Source organism: Ammospiza caudacuta, chromosome 6, assembly GCF_027887145.1.
Source record: "Ammospiza caudacuta isolate bAmmCau1 chromosome 6, bAmmCau1.pri, whole genome shotgun sequence".
In the NCBI taxonomy this organism is placed as follows: Eukaryota; Metazoa; Chordata; class Aves; order Passeriformes; family Passerellidae; genus Ammospiza; species Ammospiza caudacuta.
This window is the reverse complement of record NC_080598.1, coordinates 30,867,305-30,880,619: the sequence shown is the minus strand read 5'-3', so window position 1 is coordinate 30,880,619 and position 13,315 is coordinate 30,867,305. Positions and strand designations below refer to the sequence as shown.

The 13,315-nt window shown below is 39.8% G+C and overlaps 1 protein-coding gene across 1 annotated transcript in view; it reads right to left on the bottom strand.

Moving 5' to 3' along the window:
- The window catches only part of DPF3 (double PHD fingers 3), a 153,574-nt gene that overhangs the window by 22,609 nt on the left and 117,650 nt on the right, over positions 1-13,315 (bottom strand). The window contains exon 10 of the mRNA XM_058806722.1: positions 5,072-5,200. Within this exon, the coding sequence (XP_058662705.1) occupies positions 5,072-5,200 (129 nt within the window). The remainder of the gene's footprint in view (positions 1-5,071; positions 5,201-13,315) is intronic.

The following is a 13,315-nucleotide window of genomic DNA, read 5'->3' as shown; positions in this document are numbered from 1 at the left end:
CAGGAGCAACACAGAAAAGAATTATCAAAATGGGGAAACCTTAAAAAAGGCTCTTTCCTGGCAAGTGTGCATGGCTCTGGCCTTTGATGTACACATACAGAGGAATTTGTAATGTTTTCTAACAGCATCCTGAAGGTGGATTATTAATGTAATCTAGACATCAGTTAGCTTATATTCTGGATTTATGCCTGTATACCTAAAAGCAGAATTTAGCCACTGCTCATTTCATGTCTAAAGAGAACAATAAAAAAATCAAGAGACTGAATTATTTCTCTTTTTTCTACAAGGTTGGAAGGTGGAGGAGGGAGTTGAAATTGCTCTCACAAACAGACTACCCTAGCAAAGAAGCAGGAAAAACGGGGTCCATTTGGTCTGGCTTGTTTCATTGTACATATCCAAATTCCTTATTGCAAGGCTAAGACTTTTACTCTGGTATCAATAACACACACCTACAGTTTAAGGAATAGGCACTGTCCAGAGAAATGTCTGTTTTGCCTTTGCTCTTAATCAGGTCATGATTTCACCCTGTTTGCATTATGTACATCAGTAAAAATAGATCTTTAAAACTTAACCTTGCCCCTGCTCCAGGGAGATTTTTGCCTGCACTAGGACAGCAAAACATAACTACACACTGACTCCTTTTGCATCATTTCTGACCGTACGCAAGTGTGGATCCTGCTCTCACAGAACTTCCATTAGTTTCACCAGGGGCATGAATGTGGCCCATATGTATAATACAATTTAATCCATGGGACTTGCTGCTACAACAAAGTTCAGTCAGGGGTCTGCTGAAAAGCCAGGGCAAGAAATTTCACAATTGAGTGAAAGACATTTCAGCTTGGACATACCTTTCAAATCCTGCTGCATGTTTCCTCCTTTCTGGGAAAGTCGCTGGGAAGGGAGTCACTCTCTTCTCCATTGCCCTTGGAACTTTCATTAGTATTGCTTTGGTTTATTTCAAAAGAAGCCATTAAAAAGCAAATAAAGTGTCTTGTGAGACACTACAGAGAGAAAACGAGGGCAACACAGGAAAAAATGCTGTGAATTGAAATTTAAAAATTGAAAGAAAAGAATAGGTGAGGTATTTTTCCATGTCATTTCTTCCAGGATTCTGCTCCTCCTTTTGTTTTTTTCTGTGATGTATATGACTTGCCATTCATATTCCACCTCTGTGCTTGGAAATTGCTGTCCATCAAGTGAACGGTGAAGGAAAAGAAAAAAAAAGTGGAACAGTGTGGGGAAGACATGAAGGGATGCAGAGAGGAGATTTATTGAGTGTAAAGGTGTCCAAAGGAGATGGAAATGTGTTCCCCAAGGCCGTGGTCTCCGATGGTGCCGCTTGTATTTTCAGGCTGTAGCGTAGCAGATGTAAGAGCCAGACTTCACATGCTACAGTAAGTGCAAAATCTCAAGATGCAGATGCCATCACATCAAGGGTTTCCTTGTCCCCTGATAGAGTCCGCCCACAGTGGTTCTCTAGAAACAGTTCTATTACCAAGTAGACATCCATTGCTTTTTTGTTGTTTTTTTTTTTTCTATTTTTATTTAAAAAGTAGTTTTTTCTAATAATACATAGAATATATAAATAATAATAATAATTAAAAAAAACTATTTGGGTTTACTTTCTGTTCTTCAACCCATCTGTATTTTTTGTGGTTTGCTGATATATATATATTAAAAGACAAGAAAATCAACTCTGCTCACTATTAAAAAAAATATTAAATCCACTTTTTATGTTTCCAAAGAGAAAGAGAAGGAGGGGAGATGTGATAAAACCAAATTAAAGTGAAAAAAAAAGAGAAAGAAAAAAACCAAAACAGGAAAATCAAAAACCTTCTGTCTCTTCAAAGTAGTTGTCAAGAGCTTTAAATGCTTGTGCTTTCAGTGTACACCCCCACAGGGAAAACATAACAAAAATGACAAAAAAAAAAAAAAGGGGGGGGGAGGAGGGAAAAAACCAACCAACCAAAAACCCAAGAGGACCTAAAAAATGAAAAATGTAATAATAATCTTAGTAGTGAAAAGGACAGCTCAGAGTTTCTGTGTCTTTTTAGTTATTTTAGCAGCTGCCCTTTTTGTCTGCAGAGGGAGACCTGCCACCACAGCCACCTCCTCGGCTCAAGAGAGGCTCTTCTGCATCGTCCTCGTCAAAGCCATGAAAGGTCGAGGTGTCGCTTTCTGACGTGGAACCGAACAAGTCCTCCGTAGTGCGTGCTGGCGCTGCTTCGTCCCTCCTGCCTTCTCTTCCCAAATGAGCTGACATGTATGATGAATATATCAGCACATGGGTTAAGCAAAAGGCATCATCATCATCATTTTTTTCATCATTTTCATTATCATTAAGCAAGTCAGACTATCAAGCTCATAGGTGTGTGCTTGTATGTGCCCGTGCACCCCAACAACATAGCATAGGTAGAACTGCAGTAAGAAAAATAACAAAGGATCAGTTTCTCTTTCCAAGAGAAAATCTACAAACACCACAGGTGCCCATAGCTACAGCAGCGAAAGGGTTAATCATGTTTTCCTCTCTTCAAAAGACAGTAAAATATTTCCTCATGATTACTTAGATCAATTTAAAAATATTTTTAGACCATGTAAGTAATGAGACACTGTTAGCTCTAAGCACAACGGCATCGACAGTCACAAATATTCTGCTACAGAGATGTAAACCACTAGATACCTCATCAACCTCAGGACTACTTTTTATCCCCATTCTTCACCTGATCCTAAAGAACCTCCTCTGTAGACAAAATTAAATACATTTTGAAGACTAAGTGAAAGTAACCTAAACCAATACTTTAATACAAATGTCATGGCACGTCCTTCAAAAATAAAAAAAACCCCAAAACTAATATATACAGTTCAACAACTAAAACAACTGAGAAGTATCCCATCTTGGGAAACACTGGAAAGTTCAAATTTGTGTGAGTCAATCCAACTTTCAAGATGGAACAGGAAATTCTCCACACAATACCAATAATGGCAACAACAACCATAAGAAGACTCCTAAAAAGAGAAGTCAAATGCTGAAATCTGTGAAATTGAGGTTTGTTTTCTCTCTCAGACAAACTTTTTATGTGATTAATAGTATGACCTTCAAATTCCTTCTTTAGGAATGGTAGAGAAAAAGATATCTCTTGTGCCGCAACAAAATTCAAGTGTGAAATTTTAGGGAACAGCTATTTTGTTATTCACAAACAGTAGCATGTACTTAGGCAACCAACTGTTGGCTCCCTGCTCCAGCTACAGGAATCAGCCAGATAACAAGTACACTGCATTGCTTGAAACAGAAAGAAGTAAGTCTTGTTCACCAAAAAGAAAATGGATATAACAAAATAATTGGCAGATAAACCATATTGTAGAAATGTGATTTTACTGACTTTGTGAACAGAAGAAGCAATATAATTTCCATGACCTCTCTTTCAGTGTAATGAAAATATTCTCCTTTATTATAAAAGAGAAAGATGGCAGCCACCAAAGAGGTTTCATTGTTTTAGTTTAGAGATTAGCGTGTGATTATACCTTAATCACTTTCATCACACATCAGTCACAGCATTGCAGACCCTATGAATGACCCAAGTGGGTCAGAATTTGTACAAGGATAGCATTTAATGGAACTGATTTGGCACAGTTTAGGCTACAGGCTGATCTACTTGTTCTATCACACTAAGGAATCAAGGGAATTAATGTATTTGGATTCTGATATAACCACCATAACAATGTTTAAGTAGCAATAAAATATGGCTCCATCTCATTGTGCCATATCAGGATGCTGAAATTAGTTATATTGAAATATAACAATCAAGGCAAAGGGCAGTAATCTTCCAAGATGGCACCACAGACTCCATGGACTTTCCCCATTAGTTAGTAGAAGCAATCACGTGTACACTAAAAGGTCCATGTCACTGACACAGCATTCGTAAGGATGCCCCTGGCGAAAACCAAAGGGGTTGCCATTGATTGTCTGGTGACCAGTGTAATTTCAGAATGTCTTCAGAGGTCACAACAACTGCAGAAGGCAATTTCAGTGAGAGTCTAATCGTTCTCCCATTGAATGTTGTAATAGGCTTACTATGAATTTCAGCAGGAGCATAAAAAGGCCATTTCCTTGGCATGAGAACATTCCACATCACATTTCAGCCATGAAGCAACAGACATCTTTCAGTGACTACAGTACAGAAGGAGCAGCATTCATACTGAGTTTCAAGGCCTCCTTGGTTTTCAGATTTCTATATCACCATCTTATTACCACTAGTATCACAAAACAAAAATATCACAAGTGGAAACTTGGACCAATGCTGGAATATGCAGTTGTTTAAGGTCTCCCAATTCCCTCTACTACCACCACTACTTCCTATGTGAGCTATAAATAACTGTTCAGCTGGTATAATATTGTCCAAAAAAAAAAAGAGAGAAAGAAAATAAAATAAAATAACTAAGAAAGGAGGGAAGAAAACAACAGCCCAGAAATAAAGACAACTCAAATTGGGAAAGACACAATTGCCTACATTTAAAAAGAGAGAAGGGAAGGGAGAAATAAAAACCTCTTTAAACAAAACTAATGATAGTCATCTTATAAGAGGATAATTCTTGACAGCTAGCCCCATACCTACCCTGTAATTTTCTCCCTCTTTCTTTTTTTTGGATGAAGAAATGCATGAAATGTGTAATCAATGGGAATGCTTGTCATGCAACTTTCATAAATCTTGTAAGTAATTTATAGTTGTAATTGCAGCATTTAAAGACAGAGACCATTCTGTAAAATTGTCATAGGATTTTCTCCTTCCATGTGAAGAACAACTAGTACATGTACCAATGTTCCCAAAAGCCAATAATAAATTAAAACTTCATTATTTCATAAGACCCCATTAGCTTAAATATGTGAATCCAATAATGGGGTTTATAATATAAAATTTTTTCAGCCATCCTTTCCCACAAACACAGAGAAGAGGTAAGATTCCATCTTCAATCCCTTCCCAAATATGATGCCTTTCTTCAAAACCTTCAGAAGGTGCAAAAACCAAATCACAAAAGCCTTTGTACAAGAAAGATGCAAGAAAGAGTCACCTACCAGAGCGCCCACAGTCTGAGCACGATACAAGTTCCTCAGGCCGGCCACTTTTTTTGTTCATATTGGAGCCTCCGAGGCAGAAGTCACAGTAGTTATTGGGAATGATGACCCCATCTGGTCCTTTCTGGGCTGTAGTTGGGTTAGAAATCAGATTTACTACAAGAGCATTCACTCGGACCATTTGCCCCTCATCCGTGATATGGCGTTAGCTCAGTGAGTTTGCAGGCCACAGTCTTCCCAAAACATTGTCAATCAGAACAAAAAGTGAACTGCATAAACCACCTCCGTTCTAAGTACACCCTGGGTTGTCTCTATTTTGCCTGAAATGCCCTTTACTATTTCCTTTATAATCCCAGCCAGGCTGCTCCTTCTCAAGGACATGCTTCCAGATATGCCTTTACAGTTCAGGGACTTGTAACATACAGGTATAGAGGCAATCCCTAAGGCAGGATAAGACCTATGTTGTCAGTAAGCCAAATTTGGTTTTTCAGGCAGCTGTCATCATCATAATCCCACAAAATACAAATTCATAAAGGAAAAATACAGTCTCCAAAACTCAAAAATCAACAGTGGGAAGATGGGGGGATAAGTACCCTTACTGGTTTTATTTCAAGTAGCTTCTTAGGGGTCTGCATCTCTAAGTAGCAGAGTGTCTTTAGCCAGAAGGTTGGTTCAAAAGCTCTTGAATATTCACAGGTAAAGCCATTTGGGGATGTTTCACCCAAGACTTAAGGCCCCTGTAGCAGTCATGTTCCCTTGGACGAGCAAGAAGGGTCCAACACTAGCACCAAGCACAGGTGCAGAGTGAGCCTGGGCAGATATCCCAACCAGAAGAGTTAAAGACTTTTTCAGCCAAGAGAAAAGGAGCAAGGATATATTATTATTTTCCAGCTAGGAATACTTGGAAAGGAGCAGACACACACTGATCTTAAGTAAAGGAGGATGCAGATCCCTTTGGAAGAAGAGAAGGGCAGAGGTCTTCTGCATTCCTCTTAGTTGAGCAGAACAGCAATGTCCTTTTTTTCGTGCTCACAACAGCCATTTCCCTCCTCTGCTCTCCAGAAAAGGAAAACATCTTCCTGTACACTTTATGAACTGGGGAAGGGAGTGGAGGTAATGGTTGCTGTTTGTCTTTGTTCCTTTTAACATAAAAAATTCCAGCTATATGCCAGTAGGTATACCTGGCCTAAGCCTACAGCATGAACTTTACAAATGAGAGAATGAAGAACTTTAAACTGCACCATCTTTGTTTAATTATGTTTTTAATGCATATTTTGTAACTTGCAGATTTTTAACAGATGTTTTGACAGCCTTTATTAACGGTCTTTTTGTCCACATTCAAATTTCCCCCAAAGAACAATGACATTCTAAAGGGCTGCTGGTAGCAGTCCAAGACATACACTTAAAATTAAAATTTCCTCCAAGTTCAATCTGCTTTTCTGGTTTGGGTGCATCTAGTTATTCATTTATTTCCAGATGTTGATCAGCTGAACTTTTGGAGATTGGTAACTAAAAGATTCCAGGTAAGGTGAAATTAAGAAGAAAATTAACCTATAAGGCTGCAAATACATCACTATCTTCCTGTGTGGTCATGGAGATCATGACAGTATTTACTAAACAATGGACTTTGCCCTAAAATGATCCTGGTTGACCGATTCCCAACTTCCTCAAAAAAAGAGAAAAGCTTCCAGTGCTAGATTAGCATTTTGTCTGTTCCAGGAAGGCATTTAATATATGCAAGATAAGCAAAAAAAGAACAGGAACCAGGTGGAAGTCTAGCACACCAGTTCATTTTAAGAGCTGTAACAAAATGATCATAAAGTTGTTGCTGCTACATACTTTGTGTATAAAAAACAGACCTCCCTAGCATTTACATTTCTCACTGCAGCTCCATTTTGAAAAAGTTAAGTAATTACCTCTTTATATTATTCTGCATCTACAGACAGTCCATGTGCAGTGCAAACTCAGCAAGCTCAGAATCCAGTGACTTTTTTTGTTGTTGTCCCTTATTAAATTATGTCACCTTTCATCCAAGTTTCTTAGAGTGCCTTACAGACATGAAGATCCTATTATTAACCTTCAGTGAGATCAAAAGCCTCTTTTGCCATTGAATCTAACCAAAGTGTTCTGGACCCTAATTAAGTCTCATGGTAAGGTTGCATTGCATTTTAAAGCTGAAAGACTTGGAGGTAGAGTGGTAAACTGGCTTATACTCAAACACAAAAATCCTGTGGCAAGGCCACAAGCAGTCAGGGTGCCAGCCAGCAGACCTAGGAAAGAGCTCCACTTCTACCACTGTTCACAGTGGTGTAACTAACACTCTGTATATAGTGACTTAAATTTATTTACACAGCAATTATGGCCGTAAGATCCACTGACTGTCAAACTGGAAATGGGACAGGGGGACTCAAAAGTACCTACACCGCTCAATTCATCTGCATTGTGTGAGAGAGATGGAGGGTATTTGCTGAGTATGATAAAGCTGAAGGGATTCTCCCAGACCATTGGAAAGGAAATAAACTTAGGTTTGATTGCTCTTCTCTTACTCTTTTTTCTCTTTCTTTTCCTTGTTTCCCCCTTTCTTTTCTTCCTTGTTTTTTTCCAATTTATTTAATTTTTAATCTGAGTGTCTGTGTGCTCACTTATTAAGCTGGCTCAGTAGAGAGTGATAGAGATATCAGGCCTAAAAAGTCATAGACAGATGAGAAGTTCTCAAAGTTACATTAATGATATCTTAAATGATGTATCTCTAAAGCCAAACAAGCCAGGCAATGTTATTCTCTTCAATTTTTTTTTTCTAATGTGTGCAAAAACAAGAACCAAACCCGACTTAGCTTATTTTCTTGTTCAGTACCATACAGTGAATTAAGTCACAGGCTAAATCACAGAAGGTTTGAGAATAAAGAGATTTTCAGATGGCAGAGTTCTTACTTTGAAAGGAACTTTTTTTGCATATATCCTCAGAGTTTCTAGTTATATTTTACTGTCATTAACAAATGATGAAGGAATAAGAAAACAAAGGAAAAATGGCAAGATTTAACATGTAATCTTCACGAACAGGGTATCATGCAGGAAAAGCCCAACCCTAATCTCACCCCTAAATCAATAAAACTATGGATTTTAAAACAAGAAAAAACAATTTCCGTCGGGGTAATGTTGCTGCTTTTCATCTGAGACATAGTAATTAACTAGGTATTCACTTTTTGCATAAGGTGATCAACAAATAGAAGGTGCAAGTTTAAGCAAAATAGCTCAACTAGCAAGAAATAACTCTCTAGCAGAGAGTTGACTCATTTAGATCAGGTGACTGCCTCCAAGGATTTGGCTAAAAAAAAAAAAAAACAACTCACCCATAATTAGAAACCGTTTGAAAGCAATGGCTTGAAAACCAGCCATGGCCTTGTCCGATCTTACTCAAAACTTCTCTGATTTCCTTTTACATTGCAAACTGCAAAAACAGATCAAAAGCTCTGAGAAGCTTTGAGTATTGCCTGAGTTAAAGTTTGCTTATAGGAGGTGTACTTAAATCAGTGCCTCTTGCCATTTCAACTTAGGGTTGTTTTCAGGTTTCATCAAAAGATGAATGTCTTCATCTTTTGATTAAACCTGAATGTAGAATGTAGATGTCCTCATTTATATCTCCCATAAAATTGTGTATAAAATTTTTTAAAAATACTTTAAAACTTAAAAAATTGAATAAGGAGAGACATGGCAAGATCTATACAGTTCAAATAGTACTTTCCCTGAACCTGAACGATGATTCACGTGAAGACAGGATGCAGAGTGAAAACAAAGTCAGTATTTCCAAATAAATTTGGTATGCATTTACTCTCAAACTTTTTTTTTCTTCTCAGCCTAATCAAGTTAATTTCAAGCTATAACAAGCTGAGCAGAATAAAGAACTACTTAAAATATGGTATCATCATTCACAGTAGTCTTTTAGTAAAGTTTGTTAAATTACATAAATTATGTAGCATATCACACAGTAACTTTGTTCTGTAGACAAAACCTGAAAACTAAACAAGTTGACTGAGTTTAAATACATAAAATACCTTATGTGCATTCTTGATTTTGAAAGCAGAGGCTCTAAAGAGAATTCTAACTTCCCTTCGCCCCTCCCAAGCAACCAAAAAAACCCTGTAAGTTATCTTCCATGTAGTTTCAGTTTAATAATAAAAGCAAGCTGCTTATAGTGAAATAAAATCAAGAAATGAGGAATTTTCTTTTCTACATCATCTCCTGGAGCCACATGACTCAATAAAAATCTCTTTTTAGAGATTAGAAGTTTTCTACTTCTCAGGGCTGCAGAAAATTTCTTTGATGGAAGGCAAGTTCAGAAGAAGGAAACCTTGTCTCTGTTTTCTAAACAGAAAATTCAGAGTACAGATATTTGAAATCATTTTTCTTCAAAATGTGACCCTTAAATATATACAGACAAACCCCCAAATAAATAGAACCTTATATCTGTGCATTTTTATGATTTCTGTGTGAAATTATTTTGATTATTTGGATTACAATCTTCAAAACCTTGTGAGGTGGAACAAGTGCTTAACAGAAATACTAGTTTTCTGCTCCTGGATAAAAAAATCACTGTCACGTATATTTCTTCAGCCTGTAGGTAATACAGCACAATACTGAACCATAATTTAAGATATGCATCTAGGTTTGGCAGCATTTTATCCCTGTTTTTTGTCATACCCACATTGCTGGGAAGGCAATAGAGAATGCATGGAGAGCATGCCTTGCTGCTGGGGTGTGGATCATTTATTTCAATGTGCATCATTTATTTCAATGATTCCCGAGAATTGGCTACAGTCAGAGATACATACATTCACTAAGGGATTTTTCCTAGCACACTTTGTCCAGCTCTTACCTGTTTCTTCTGGGTTTGGTCCAAAACCAATAAAGCACACAGGAGGTTTTCAATTCAATTCAAAGGGCTTTGAATCAGGCCATTTACTCTGTTTGCAACAAGAATCTTCAGAACACAATAGAGACCGCAGGACCCTGCATTTAGGCCTGAGTCAAGCCAGTGCACTTCATGATGGATGAAAAGGGGTGGACTTACTTTTTTTGTTGGTGTTTTGTTTGTTCGGATTTTTTGTTTCATTTACAAGACTCTTTGTCTGAGATGGGGCCAGTTTTCCTTTCCAGCTCCTCCCTTTTTCTCCCTGGCAAAGGGCAAGTCTGCCTGAGCAGGAGAACGCCGGCCAAGAGCCTGCGCTCGCAGTGGTCAGGCCCCTTGGAGGCTCGGTGACAGATAATCCCCAGCCATGTCTCCGTGTGCCTGTCCTCGCCCCCCCGGCTGCCAGCGCTCCTTCCGGGCAGGCCTGGCCCGTCTCCATGGTGACCGCGGGCCCGGCTGGCTGCGCTGGCCCTGCCGCCCGCCTGCCTCTGCTCTCCAGTGGAAGGAATCGCAGCGCGGCCCCTCTGCTTGCTGCTCAGAACGGCTCAGTGCAGGCCAGGCAGGCTCACGAGAGAAATTACACTGTGATGATTAAATGAAAACATGGCTTTAAGGAGAAGGCAACAGAAAAGTAGTGCCTGGACTGTGGCTTTCTTTGATGGAAGAGGAGGGAGATGGCTGGCTGGGCATGCAGCCCCTTCTGTCCCTGTTATTGCTGGGTACAGCGAGCAATGGTGGGCAGAGAGGCAGACCAGGGAGCTGCTTCTGTGCTCAAGGCTAGACCCTGCCTGGGGAGGAACAAAGAAAGAACACAGCTGCTGCTGTGGTGAGGAGCAGGCCATGCACAGCTCAAGGGTGCCCCAGGCTCTTGCTCTCTCACATGGACACAGCCAGGCAGGGATGTGCGCAGCTATTTCTGCGGACTCCTCACCGTGAATTAAGTGCATGGGCTTTTCATTGCCGTTTTTCAGGAAGAAGTGTAAATCAAACTGAATGAGAGGAAATTGCCAGTCACTTACTCTGTTGTTAGCACCAGAGATAAGCATGTTGGCTGGCCCAAAACTGGGAAGTGTTGGTGCACTTGATACAGGGCCCTGCAGCAGGCTGGAGGTGGCACATCTGTGTCGATGTGGTGCTGTTTTTCTACCAAACACACTTGGAACTTGGGTGTAACACTGGGAAATGGCTGGTGTTCTGTTCCCAGAGTTGTGCTAATCATCCTCCACAGCCCCATGGCCTCAACTAGCTCTGGCTCCCCACGCTGCACTCCCCCACATGGGATGGGCATGCCCTTTTGCTGGCAGCCAGAAAAGCAGGATATGCTACTGAGAGGTGCTGCAAACCACCCACCCAAAGTATTGCTAGGTCTCTCTAGTAACTGGATTTTATCTCCTTTTTTGAGTTAGCTAGTGGTGTGGGGATAGAAGAAGCTGTTGCTTTTGCACAACTTTTAGCAACTCTGAAACATTTGCCTTTCCTACAGCCCCTGCTCACAAAGAAGTGCAGCCAAGGAGCACTACAAGAAGTGCTAGGAAAAGGAGGTACATCTGTAAAAGTCAGAGGAAGCCTCTAAGTGTGGGGAAAGGAAGATCATTTGATCATCTCTTTTACAGGAATCAGTGTGGCCCTTAAGTTGAACAGCTAATGGAAGAGGTGGAAGGTGAGCTAGGTAGCTGGAAGGTACAGCTAGGAAAATATAGCCTCAACTGATTGGATTCAGTAGATTTAGAGAATCAGTGTTCCTCCACCTTAAGGCAGCATCTAATAGAATTTCTGTGCACTGACCTTATAGAATCTTCTGCAAGAACTCCTAAAGCATCAGCCAAAAACCCACTGCTAGGAGTAAAACTTTGTAATTGTCTAGTGCCTCATGAGCACTAGAGTAGGAGATATAGAGTAGGCAGACAAAAGAGTCTGACATCTTAACATACAGATTTCCTGACTTTAAGGGGTGCCTCTGTAGAGACTTGGTGCCTGGCCACTGAAGCACACTTCCCTAAGGGAGTAACATATCCCACTTCAAGTAGGTATTATAATGCCCAATATACAGCCCCATCTGGCAGCATCCCTCAGTATTCAGGTGAGAATGGCCAGTGCCGTGAATTAGGTCCGTGCAACATCTTGTAGGCTTTTATCTGGAAATTACCCACTGGAGGAGTTTGAGAAGGCAGAGAGCACCTATTCAGTTCAAATTCAGTCAAAGCATTTGGATTTTACTTGGTTCGAATTCTACGTGGAGAAGGAAAAAAATAAGGCAGAAAATGCAGGGAGATAGAAAAAGGAAAAAACCCTACAAATACATTAATGATGTATTTGTACAAATACATTAATCCAAAATTGAGAGCTGATGTGCTGTTGAAGCAACACGTGTTCCAAAAACCAATTAGTCAGGTTGGAAATATTTTCCCACAAACTACTGAGAAGCACTCAGTGCTTCTCTTCAATGACAGTTACACATCAACAGCAACATTTTAGTCCTTGTCCAGGCAGTATAGAAAAGAAACACCAAATTGCCAAAACAACCACCCCATGACTCCAATCAAAACAAACAAACAAAAAACAAAAAAGTGGGTTGCAGATTAGCTCTCCATTGACATAGAAGATGATTTTGGGATTTTCCACTATGCCATTAAACAACTGATCTGTTTTTTAACTCAGCATTGCAAAATACCCTCACAAAAGCGTCAGTGATTTACAGCTGCAAAAAGGATTTACGGGAAATCTTTACACAGTTCAAACACTCCAATCATTACTGTTTCTTTTAGCATTTTGAGTGTTTTTCCTTATGAAAACAAACTCTGAAAAGAGAAAAAACCCAAACAGATTAAATGACTAAGAAGTTAACTCAAGGTAATGTACATATTTTCACTGAAAAGCACCTGCTGCAGGGTATCTTATTGCAAGGTGGGCATTGATGCATCCTTCCATTCAGAAGTAGCTCCCACCATGGCCCCAGCAAGGATCATCACTGAGGCAAGGAAAAGTAGGCCTGATGTAGCTTTTCAAATTGATGCTGCTTGTGGAGAGGAACAAACAGCTTGTCTCCAACTGAGGGGCTGACTCTCCTCATTTATTCATGGCCAGCCCCCTGCCTGGATGGAAATAAAAATGTTTCAAAGATGACTGTGTGGGGGAGCTGGAGGACAGCTTGGAGGCACACTGAGGTTAGCACATTAATTTTTTATCTCTGGAGACTGGGTATCCAATTATGCTTAGAGTACACAAACAACTTTGGCTGGTCTCTCCAGTAGAGATTTATTCACATAATAAAATCTGTGATGGAACTGGGCACAACAGGCTGATGCCATGAAATAGTGTACACAGGTGGTTTTGCAGGG